We start from the raw sequence: 13,416 nt of genomic DNA, 5'->3' as shown, positions 1-13,416 counted from the left end.
AATGGCCGGACAGATCCCGAATTGGCCACACTTCAGACTCTTTGGCAGCAACATATATACACAGAACTCCGTTTCGAAGTCTTTCTCTGGGGAGGAAACAACCCTTAACGTGTGAAAACGGAACAAAAATGCGAATTTCGACCAATATTATACTTCCATTATAACACACACACACTCCCTCGTTTGATACCCTAAAAGTTGATGAATAGGGTTCCTGGAAAAAAAAAAGGATCGGGAACGAACAGCGACACCTACAATTTTGGTGACTCACAATGTTTGTTGTAAGGATTAATGCATAGGGATTATCGGCACCCCGTTCTCGATGACGGTATCAGTGGCAACAGCAAACGGTTAGGAAGGAGTGGGGAACACACGTATAAGGATTACCAGTGGATTAGGATCAGTACACTCATACAAATGTCCTGGAGAGACCGCAAATGAAGGCCTGCCAGGGGCAGATAAAGCTTAATCCTCGACACGAGTTCACTGTTCTGTCACACATCTGCCGGAATATATTCCTAGGGGTGGCCTTTATTGTCGAATGGGCTTTGGATCCGAGGGTGATTGGCTCTTCATTTAGCTCAATTTTTTTTTTCCCATGGTGACCCTGGAAACCCCAAGTTATACAGTATAGCAAACGTTTGGTAGCTTATTCACACGGCAAATGCTGTCACCGATGCCACCGTGTGTGTCATAAATATCGTATTATTTACGATTTTTTTTTTTTGTTTAACGCAGGGAGTTCATCCCCGCCAAACGCGGCCCGCAAAAGGTATCCCGGTAGAAGAGTATCAATGTACACAACGCGATAAATACATGGACTGACCATATTTCCTTCATAAAAGTGCGGGAAATCGGGATCCATACGGGACGTTGCCAATTACCAACAAAGAAAAACTGTCAAACGCAAGTACAGTTACCAATTGTAGAAAAAGTTGTCAATTATAAATAACTATCAGGAAATGATTCTATATTATTCTACTGTAAATGAACTATGAGGAAAAGAAAAATACTGGAATGAGAAGTAATCGTTTGCGAATTCTAACCACTAGGTAAAAACATTGAGCATGTAGTGCGAAGGGTTTCTTGTGCAGCAACGTGACGCTTTACGTGCACTTTCGATTTGGACAGAAAATCCGTACGGCTTCTCCATATAACTAGGACTAGGAGCCTTGAGAAGTGCTCTTCTCAACGTTCTCAAAAGGTGGCTGACAAGTTAATGAACTGTTTTGTGTTCACTTTGGAGATGTTCGTTCAGGTAATTAAGAATTATTTTTGAATGCCTGTCTTCTTTGTTCCCTTGACATGAGCATTCCTGTAACTTCAGGTTGTGTGGATTGCTGAAAGATCATGTTTATATAGGAAGGGTACGGACTCTTCCTGAATCGAAAGCAAACGAAACACGCCGTGTTGCTGCAATCGCTTAAGATACCCTCCGTGTTACTGTTGAACATGATATAACACGCTTTGAACCTGTGATTGACTCAAATGTAATGATCATTGAACAAATGCTGTGATCATGTCTTGTTAATTACTACCCTGGTGGTCAAAATTTGAACTAATATTTTTCATATTGCAGTTTTCTTGTAGAAAAATTCAATAAAATGCGCCTAGCACAGTACGGGTTCCACATAGGTCTGAGTAGTGTCAGTATAATTACAAACACCCTGTGTAATTCTCTTTGTTCAAATCGCGCTCATCGATTTCTTCACTTGCCTTGTCATATTGTAAATTGCAAGTCAGTGTCATGGTGGTTGAAAATTTTTCATAACTCACCTCACAGTTGTCATCGGGAATTCCTTCATATAAAGAACCATTTTTGATAACCATCTACATAAAGACCAGTAATGGATTTTAAGCAAAACTTTTGAGACATTGAAATTCAAAAGAAAACACGAATTGGTCTTAGCAGACCCTCATTCACTTTGTTCTGATAAAAAAAAAAATGAAATTAAGACCAAAGTGACACGCATATTCTAATTCCACTGTGGAGATAATGATCTCAGTTAATGAAGAAATTAAGGAGCTCATGCGCGTGGGTTGAGAGGACGAGTCCACTTCATAAGAAATGGATATATCTCTGGCACGCGCTGCCAGTTTTTTTAAAAATCCAGCCATTGAACCCTCGTTCAACCCATAAATAAGCAGGAAAAAAAATTTCAATTACCTTATGGGCCATTCAAGTATTACGTAAGCAGATTTTTAGCCATTTTTGACCCCCCCCCCCTGCCCTTGTGAGCAAAATTTCGTCAGCAGCTTAGAATATTTCATATCTTTAAAAAGGGTGGTTGAGGACGTAAGCAACCTTCAAACCCCCTTCCCCCCCTTGTCACCAAAAGTCAGTAAATCCGAACCCCCCCCCCCCAATGCTGACGTACTACTTGAATGACCCCTTACTAAACGGTCCTAATTTCTTTTCTGTAAGGATAGGAAGGTGCTACTCCGATTGGTTTCATATTATTCAAGTCTTTTTAACATGCAAAATCAGTCCCCCTCATTCTCAGCGTTCAAGATCATCCTTAAAAGACCCTTTGAGATATAATTTACATAAATATTCGGTCACATTTACAGTACATGAAGGTAATTCACATGTCTATGGTAACCTTTCACAAAACCGTGAATCTCAGTGTTCGGCGTGCTAGAAAATCGAGAGTCTCTGATCCCGTTTTTCCTTCACACACGGATGGTTCCATTCGAGTTCCATCCACAGAGTAGTCCCACTCTAGGATGATCCAACGTCTCATGATCCACTAGGCCTTCCCCCCGTGATTCCAGAGGTTCTCTCACCGCCGACCCTCTCTCTATACCCGCTCCAATTCATTCCCTTAATTCAACCCCGAAGGCCTCATTAGGAAATGCTGTTTGATTTTGCCGAAGAGTGTGTGAGTGTGTGCGCATATATGCGGCTGTCCGCTCGCGTTTGTAGTCGCTATTCAGAGAGGAAGGACGAGATACTACCACCATCCGCTTGGTGGGCAAATAGAAATTTTCCTTTCTCCCCCCCCCCCGCTTCAACCGCGCCTCCTACCACGCGGGTACCACGGTGAAAGTACCCGGTATATTCCCCGAGGGGGGCTCAAGGAGGTTAAGTACTCGGTCCAATTTACATTGCTAATAGATAGTGGGGACCCCGGACTCACTCGAAACCTCTCTCTCTCTCTCTCTATCCGAAGTGCAGGAACCGTCGCAGGGGATCAACATTCCATTACAGCAAATCTGAGTAGAGTGATTTGCTTCAGTGAGCGAGTATTTTGCCGGAATTAAGGCGTTGGGACAGCAAGTACGGACACATCCAGAATGTTAAGATTTCTGGGAAACTTTTCCCGGTTTAATCTTCGGGATTTTCAGCCCGGCCCTCAGAAAACTTCTAGACATTAGAAAATTCTCACGTTCCTTCGCTGATTTGTTGGTATTGGGTTCTAGAATATAATTCTACATATATCCGAGTCATCTCTGATCCTTTAGTTCAGTGTTCTTCAACCACTGGTCCGCGGACCGGTGCCGGTACGTGGGAATCTTTGACCGGTCCGCGAAACATTTCGCCTTATTCATATAAACAGCTATATGATATTGATATTGGATTTAATTAAGTGATCGCGGTAAAATTTAGAGGTCACTCACGTGGCCCACGGCACATTAACAGATGTTTTAAGCGGTCCTTGGCACATTCACAGATGTTTTAAGCTGTCCTTGGCACATTTATAGATGTTTTAAGCGGTCCTTGGCACATTTACAGATGTTTTAAGCGGTCCGAGGCATATTTGCAGGTGTTTTAAGCGGTCCTTGGCGCATTTACAGATGTTTTAAGCGGTCCTTGGTGCATTTACAGATGTTTTAAGCGGTCCGAGGCATATTTGCAGATGTTTTAAGCGGTCCTTGGCACATTTACAGATGTTTTAAGCGGTCCGAGGCATATTTGCAGATGTTTTAAGCGGTCCTTGGCACATTTACAGATTTTTTAAGTGGTTCGAGGCATATTTTTAGATGTTTTAAGCGGTCCGAGGCATATTTGGAGGTTTTTGAGCGGCCCGCGGCACATTTACTGATTACTCAAGTGAAGCGGCCCATAACACAGTTACAGATCACTTTAGTGCCTCACCGCACAGTTCCAGATCAGTTAAATGTCTCGCGGCACATTAACAGGTCCCTCAAGTGAGTTCGAGTACTTGAATGGTACGCGACATGCTTTGAAACTAATGAAGTGGCCCCGCTCTCAAAGGTTGAGCACCCCCTTGCCGCAAATGGGTGGAGGTGCTCTTTGTTTGATGATAGGTATAAGCAGTGCTCACGACTCCAGAGGAAGACCCTTGCTGTATGAAGACATTTTTTTCCATGAAAGGTAAAGAAGACGGTAGAGAAATTTTATACATTGAAGAGATTTTGATTGAAAATCCTGAGATTAATTCCGATTTACAGCCGATATTTTTTCCGGTTATTTTCCCGCATAAAAAAATACTTATCCCTAAGACAATTTATAAAAAAAAATCACGAAATTTCGGAAAAAATCCGGAAAAAAAACTCATTCTCCTACTTGATGATGTTGGCTAATCCAATAAGATCAAGGATCGACATACGTTGATGCGAGTCACTTATCCTTATAAAGTTTCCATTTCCCAATTTTTTTCCACTTTCTCTCTCTCTCTCTCCAGATTTGATTAAATAAAGTGCCACGGGAGAGGGAAAAAAAGGAGAAAAAAAATAGTTTCATACAAATTAGAAGGGAATGCATTAGCGGGTAAAGAAAAAAACTACTAATGTAAATTGGATCTGACGTAAATCAAGTAAATCACGTGAACGTTATATAAAAAAAACCCGATTTTTTTCCCCAGATAAAGAACTTTTTCCCGAAAAAATTTGGTTTTTTTTCGTTGAAATTCATACAGAAAAAAAAAGAAAATCGGAGTAAATATTTTATAATAATCATATTATAATCATTATTATCAAATCATTATCATTAATAAATAGAGAGGTAGATAATTAACTTTTTAGAAATATTTCCAAAAATAAAGCAAGAGCCGGGCTCTGCCATCGAAAATTTTATAATAATAATAAAAAAACGAATTGAAAAAAAAATTATTAAAAAATTAAATTTATAAAAAAAATTAATAAAAAAAATTAATAAAAAAAATTATTAAAAAAATAAATTTAAAAATTATTAAAAAAATAAATTTAAAAATTAAATTAAAAAAAATTAATAAAAAATTAATAAAAAATTGAATTTATAAAAAAAATTAATAAAAAATTAAATTTATAAAAAAAATTAATAAAAAATAATTAATAAAAATTAATTTATAAAAAAAATTAATAAAAAAATAATTTATAAAAAAAATTAATAAAACATTAAATTTACAAAAACAAATGAAAATTTTAAAATTAATTAAAAAATGAAATGAAAATAAAAATCCCGTTAACACGTAAAATTGTCTCCCCGTTCGAGTTTATTGAATTTATTTGGTTTTCTTCGGTCGGGATTACACTATAAAAGTTGGATAAAAGATCTTTTACAAAGCTTGTAAAAAAACAACCAATGAGCCTATTGGTTACATTTTTCAAGTTATATATGAAAAAAACTTCCATAAAACTTTTATAGCGTAATACCGGTTTCAGTGTCGGAAATGTAGCATATATTTGATTTTTTTAGTGTCGAATTGTGAAGTTTCTTTGAGTCGAAAATATATTACATTAATTTGATTTTTTCATCTCAAATATCTATAGCATTTATTTGGTTTTGTGGTTTTTTAATGTATTTCGTATATTTAGTTTGTTTGAGTCAAATATATTGTGCTTCTTTGTACTTGCATGTCGAATATATATCGCATTTATTTGTTCTATTTTTATCTTTGTGTCGAATGTTTTACATTTATTTCTTTTGTTTTTATCTTTGTGTCGAATATGTCACAGTTATTTATTTCTTTTTATCTTTTTGTGTTGAATATTTTGCGTTTAATTGTTTTCTTTTTATCTTTGTCTCGAATATGTTGCATTTATTTGTTTTATTTTCATCTTTATGTCGAATATTTTTTCATTTATTTCTGTTCTTTTTCTCTTTCTGTTGAATATGTTGCATTTATTAGTTTTCTTTTATGTCGAATATGTCGCATTTATTTCTTTTGTTTTTATCTTTGTGTTGAATATTTTGCATTTATTTCTTTTTTTTCCATCTTTGTGTCGGATATGTTGCATTTATCTTTTCTTTTTTTCTCTGTGTCAAATATTTTGCATTTATTTGTTTCTCCTTTTTCTTTGTGTTGAATATATCACATTTGTTTCTTTTATTTTCATCTTTGTGTCGAATATTTTGCATTTATTTCTTTTGTTTTTTTTTCTTTGAGTGGAATATATTGATTTATTATGACTTCTTTGGGTTCAATGTATAGCATTTATTTCTTTTTTTTCCTCTGTGCTGAATACATTGCATTTACTTGGTTTCTATATTTCTTTGTATCGAATATGTTTCATTTATTATAACTTCTTCGCGTCCAACACATGATATTTCGCCGTTTCTTCATGTTGACTATATTGCATTTATTTGGTTTCTTCTTGTAGAATATATTGCATTTTGTGGCGTCGTTTGTGGAATGTACTGCATTCATTTGATTTCCTAGTATAGGATATATATTACATTGACTTGGCTTATTCCTTTCGAATGTGTTGTATTTATTAAGTTTGTAGCCGTATAGTGGTTAGCCGCTGTGGTGGTCGAGTGGTTATAGTGCCGGACTCGTGATGCGAGGATCCGGGTTCGAACCCCACAGTGGTGGTCGGCTGAAGTTGGTTTTCTGTGGTTCCCAACTTCAAGGCGCAAATGCGAGCCGATCTCCCCGTTAAAAAGTCTCGCCACAGAGAGCAACAGTCCTGCAACGGTAAATCATTCAACCATGACACTTCACTCATAGTTAGTAAAACTGGGGGCAGATGACAGCAACTACATATAACAAGCATTACACAGAAACAAACTTTACGTCAGGTTGCACTACACGTACACGCACATTCCCGCATGTACCGGTTCGTTGGGGGGTTCCGCGGGGGGGGGGGTGCATGTGTGGTGCAGCAGTAGTAGGTAGGGGCTCGGGGATCCATGATGTTCTTAAGTCAGCCACCTCGTTGGGCAATTTGCCTGTTGTGGCGTTGTATTTGTATTTGTATGTATTAATGTCCTATTTGGGAAACACTTACGAATGGGAAGTTCCGTTAAAATTAAGATTTTTCATTTTGGTAATTACGGAAATAATCATCAGAGAAATGCTTTTCATTAAAGTTTTGACTGCACTGTAATTGTATTTTCTTAAATATTAAAATATTTCTTGCCTGCTATATACCCATACCTTAAAAACACGATCCTTCCATACAGACACTTTGTTGCGGTAACCATATGGTATGCAAAATAGGCACTCCAGCATGTTCATCTAGGATTTCATGCGTGATTTTTTTCACGGCACAGTCACATTGCATGCAAAAAAAGCAGCCAAGAAGGTGATTATATCGTGAAATTTCATACGGGTAGCTGGTGGAGATTTTCACGTCTTACAGACACAGTTTCTGTGAAGAAGCCATCTTAAATACCTGGTGATTAGTTTCCACAGCTTGGCCTCACTGTGGGCAAAGAAGCATTCCACCAGGTACTCAAAACGTAAATGTTCGAATGGATATTCGATTGAGGTTTGTACACCGTACTTACTATTACTGTAAAGAAACCGATATACAGGCGTTTTCGTTTTCGATCAATAATAATCTTTTTCCAAGTCGTGCTGCATTCATTTCCGATGCACGTGTCACTCACTCCAGAATTTTAACACGTAGACCATACGTCCGGTTTTACGGGACACGAGTATTCTTTCTGTTCCTGCGGAATATTGTTTGGCTGTCCTCTTAGTTTCGTAAAAAAGTTCAGTTTGTCACTCTCGTGAGTTCTAAATTGTTTTTGAGACATACATTATTACAATGCAGATTGCGTATGTAGGTATATCGGGCCATTTTGTCGGGAATTCAAGCTTTGTGGTGCCACTTTGAAGAAAGGGCATTCATTAGTGTAACCAGAGTCATAGTCATTCATAAAAAAAGAGAATAATAGGTCATAGCTCATTGAGTGAACATTTTTTCTCTTCACTGGTGGGCCAAAAACCTCCCACCAGTTAATGTGTTAAAAAAGGCTCGATATGTGCTTGCCCCCTTCCCCAATCAATTTTGTAAGAGGGCTTAGCTCCCTCCCTAAGCATTAATGGATATACGACGCAATTGTAATATACAATGCATGTTCCCTTTGCGGACACAATCCTGAATCTCATACACACGGGACGTCCAGCAACTATGCCCAAACATAAAAAAACGAACAGAAACACATCGAATGGAAAGTTTCATTGCATAATTGTTATTTTAAGAGTATCTACCAAACTAAACATAGGTTTGGTAGCCTATAAAGACCATCATTCATAAGAAAAAGGTTGTTTAAAAGTTGAAGAGAATTTCTTTGATTGAGAGACATGGAATAGAATTCCTTCATGAAAAGCGTTCGCGTGCTACTCCTGATAGAATGTCGTGCCACTTATGACACACGTGCTGCGGGTTGGACACCACTGAATTTGAAAGTTGTACACGAAATTTTAGCCACATGATTCATGAAACATTGAAGATAAAAACTATATTCATATCAGTAACTTGGACAGTGATTCCCAACCGATGTGTCCCATTCCATGGAGGTTCTCCGGTGAAATTTTTGGAGTTGTGAACGCAAAAATGCCGTAAATATGAAGAAGTTTCCTAATCCTTGCTTCATCCTAATGGCTAGTTTTAACAAATATTATGAAAAACGCAAACCTTTAAATTTCCTTTTATATAGTTTCATAGAAATTAGCAATCATCTGTGTTTGTGAAAGTTCAAACTGAAATTTCACCATTTTAAAGTATGTAAAAATATTTTGACACGAATAAAATTGCAATCAATTCCGATTTCAGGAACCCTAGAGCATTATATATAGCATTTTATCAGACTTACCTAGTAGATGGAGAACTTCATTCCTCTGCAGATAAAGCCGCACAGATCCACGGGATGTATAAATGACACTCAGAAGCACCACAGCGAACGCCCACATCATCGTGCGCCTGTGTACACCGCGCACGAAATACATATCTCTTTCCCTATTATTATATATATATTTACTCCCTACACAATGTGTCCTCTTTGCTGAGTTCCTCACTGATCACCGAAATATCACGAGAGTCCCACGACCGTCAACACCGTCATCGCAGTCATTCTCAAACGAACGGTCCATCGAACGTCCGAGGTTCACGTGCGCCCGGGAACCTCATCTCCGCCTGCCACCCCCGTGACAAGATTTATAATGTCATTAATGTAATTATTTCAGACAATACGCCATAATAATTTAGCACCTTTTAGCGTATTTTTTTTTTCTGAAGGGAGTGGTATTTAGGAGGAGCGATTCATTTTATCCCGCGCGAGAGGGCTTTTTTTCCGCCAGAAACATTTGTTGTTGTTGCTTAGCTACAGCCGTCGAAAAATCCATCATTAAGAGGACAGTGGCGTAACGTAATTTCCTCTTACATACATATTCTAGCCATCAAAGTAATTAGCTGAGCGCGAGCGACATTTACTAACGGCTCTTTATTATTACTGTTATTATTCTTGAGCACACTCCGTCGCCATGATCACCCTTTTTCCGTGAGAGTTTGCTCTCTCTCTCTCGGCCGGGATGTTTGCTCACCAAGTGCTCACGGAGCACTGAATTGTTTCATTCAAGTTTCTCTCCCACGTGCCGACGTGAATCTTTGGTGAAGGATTTCGATAGGTATACACGCCGATTCCCGTGAACTTGGCGATAAATCTGACACTCCCTTCGCCAGTTTCAAATTTGAAGTAGATATGTTTACTATTTTAGGTGAAGCATTTTTTTAGGAGGAGAAAATGAAACAGAGCAGAGAGAGTATGAATTTACTGATCGATTTATCGATTTCATGATGGAATTTGATGATTTTTGGAAATATGTATCTCAATATTGAGACGAATTTTAAGGTAGTTCTTATCACAAATATATGAGAAAAATATTAAAAATCTTTTATCACTGACATGAAAACTATTACTAAAAATTCTATCAGTGACAGGAAAATTGCAAAATGAATTTTATCGGTGACATTAAAATTGATATAATTAATTTTATTAGTGACATGAATCTGCGGAAATAGATTTAATCATTGACGTGAATCTGCAGAAATAGCATTAATCGCTGACGTTGAAACTGTGAAATGAATTATATCAGTGACATGAGAATCGTAATATAAATTTCATCAGTTAATGAAAACAAATTGAATAATTTTTATCAATGAATGAAAACAAATTGAGTAATTTTTATCAGTGAATGAAAACAAATTGAGTAATTTTTATCAGTGAATGAAAACAAATTGAATAATTTTTATCAGTGAAATGAAAACTGCGAGAGTAAATTCTATCAGTGATATGAAAACTGTAAAATAAATTCTATCAGTGATGTGAAGAAACCGTAAGATAAATTTCATCAGTGACAAGGGACTGGAAAAATATATTTCATCGGTGGCATGAAATTGCGGGAATAAATTTAATTGGTGATATACGAAAATTTATAAAAATTTTTTAATTAGTGACATGAACAGTGAAAATAAAGTTCATCGGAGACATGAAGACTGAGATAAATTATGTCATTGATTGAAAACAGAACGAATAAATTCCATAGATGGCATGAAAACTTAAATGTATCACTGAATCAGAAAATGAATTCTATCAGTGACATGAATTTTCTGGGAACAGATTTAATCATTGACATGGAAACTGTAAAATAAATTCCATCAGTGAACAAAAACAAGGTAAATAATTTTTATATGGGTGACATGAAAACGGCGAGAATAAATTTAATCAGACATAGAATTCGGAAAACAGATTTCATCAGTGACATGGAAATTCCTAGAATAAATTTTATGAAGTACATGAAACTGCGAAAGTAGGGTTCACCAGAATGAAACTGAAACTCATTGATTGAAAACAGTGCGAATAAATTTCATGAATGACATGAAAACGTCGAGAATGAATTCTATCAGTGACATTAAAACTGGAAAATGAATTCTATCAGTGACATTAAAACTGGAAAATGAATTCTATCAGTGACATGAAAACTGGAAAATGAATTTCATCGGTGACATGAAAATTGCTAGAACAAATTTTATCCTTGACATGAATCTGTGGAAACAGATTTAATCACTGACATAAAAATTGTTAAATAAATTCTATCAGTGAATTGAAAACAAAGATACATTTTATTAGTGAATGAAAACTGTGAAGTGAATTTCATCATTTAGAGTTAAGTGAATATTTCAGTGAATATTTCAGTAAATAACACAGCGAATATTTCAGTGAATATTTCAGTGAATATTTCAGTGAATATTTCAGTGAATATTTCAGTGAATATTTCAGTGAATATTTCAGTGAATATTTCAGTGAATATTTCAGTGAATATTTCAGTGAATATTTCAGTGAATATTTCAGTAAGTAACACAGCGAATATTTCAGTGAATATTTCAGTGAATATTCCAGTGAATATTTCAGTGAATATTTCAGTGAATATTTCAGTGAATATTTCAGTGAATATTTCAGTGAATATTTCAGTAAATAACACAGCGAATATTTCAGTGAATATTTCAGTGAATATTTCAGTGAATATTTCAGTGAATATTTCAGTGAATATTTCAGTGAATATTTCAGTGAATATTTCAGTGAATATTTCAGTGAATATTTCAGTGAATATTTCAGTGAATATTTCAGTAAGTAACACAGCGAATATTTCAGTGAATATTTCAGTGAATATTCCAGTGAATATTTCAGTGAATATTTCAGTGAATATTTCAGTGAATATTTCAGTGAATATTTCAGTGAATATTTCAGTGAATATTTCAGTGAATATTTCAGTGAATATTTCAGTGAATATTTCAGTGAATATTTCAGTGAATATTTCAGTGAATATTTCAGTGAATAACACAGTGAATAACACAGTGAATAACACAGTGAATATTTCAGTGAATATTTCAGTGAATATTTCAGTGAATATTTCAGTGAATATTTCAGTGAATATTTCAGTGAATATTTCAGTGAATATTTCAGTGAATATTTCAGTGAATATTTCAGTGAATATTTCAGTGAATATTTCAGTGAATATTTCAGTGAATATTTCAGTGAATAACACAGCGAATATTTCAGTAAATAACACAGCGAATATTTCAGTAAATAACACAGCGAATATTTCAGTGAATAACACCGTGAATATTTGAGTGAATAAATGCAGTGAGAATAAATTCTATCAGTGACATGAAAACCGTAAAATAATTTTCATCAGGAAAATAAAACCAACAAGATGAATTTTTTGTGAACGAAAAATGCAAGAATAATTCCATCAGTGACATTAAAACTGTTAAACTACATTTTTTTTCAGTGATATGAATCTGTGGAAATAGATTTCATCACTGACATGAAACTGCAAAGTAAATTTTATCAATGGCATGAAAATTGCTAGAATAAATTCTTGTTTCCTCGCAATTCTTTTTAAACTCTCATCACAATTATTTGAAAATAAATTTGATCAGTATTTCAAACATCGATAACCGATTTGATTTATTTTCACAATTTTAATGTCAGTGACCAAATTTATTTTGCAGTTCTATATCGCCAATGAAATTTAATTTTGGAGTTTCATATCACCGATGAAATTTAATTTTGGAGTTTCATATCACCGATGAAATTTAGTTTTTCAGTTTACATGCCATGCATTTTCAGTCTACGTATTACTGATTAAAAAAAAAACTTCCCACTTTTCATGCCACTGATAAAATTTATTTTCGTAGTATTCATGTCCCTTATCAAATTTATTCTCGGAATTTAAATGTCTCTGATAAAACTTATTTTCACAATTTCAAAGTCACTTATAAAATTTATTCCTTCAATCTCCATTCTACTGATGAAATTTAATTTTGTCAGTCTTTATGTAGCTAATAAAATTTGTTCTTGCAGTTTTTCACATCATTCATAAAATTTGTTTTTGCAGTTTTAATCTCACTGACAAAATTGACATCCGATCATCTAAGTCAGGAGTTATATCCAATTATTGATGAAAGTTCTCTGAAATTTACAATTACCGTTTTTTACTCCCAATTGACTTCGATTCTTGAAGAGATATCACGTACTAATGACCACTGAAAAGTTTTCTCAATTGTTATAGTATTCAATCTATTCAATCACTGATGAAATTTCCACACTCCTTATGTCCAACTTAAGATATTTTTATGTGAAATACTTCCACTACTTTTTAGTTATTGATGAAAGAAAGTTTGTTAGGATATATTTTATAGTCGAATTTAAAAAAGACCATACGTATTAAAATAAAA

General features: G+C 35.2%; 1 protein-coding gene across 1 annotated transcript in view; it reads right to left on the bottom strand.

Moving 5' to 3' along the window:
• The window catches only part of dnt (tyrosine-protein kinase Dnt), a 326,423-nt gene extending 316,685 nt beyond the window's left edge, over positions 1 to 9,738 (bottom strand). Inside the window, exon 1 of the mRNA XM_089254305.1 lies at positions 8,993 to 9,738. Within this exon, the coding sequence (XP_089110431.1) occupies positions 8,993 to 9,125 (133 nt within the window). The 5' untranslated portion in view covers positions 9,126 to 9,738. The remainder of the gene's footprint in view (positions 1 to 8,992) is intronic.
• Between the last annotated feature and the right edge of the window lie 3,678 nt (positions 9,739 to 13,416).

The sequence above is a fragment of the Pholcus phalangioides genome, unplaced genomic scaffold (assembly GCF_987345545.1).
Source record: "Pholcus phalangioides strain wild (caught in Gottingen) unplaced genomic scaffold, Ppha-v1.0 ptg000041l_1, whole genome shotgun sequence".
NCBI classification, from domain to species: Eukaryota; Metazoa; Arthropoda; class Arachnida; order Araneae; family Pholcidae; genus Pholcus; species Pholcus phalangioides.
Note: the sequence above shows the minus strand (reverse complement) of the source record. Positions and strands in the feature narration are given on the sequence as shown.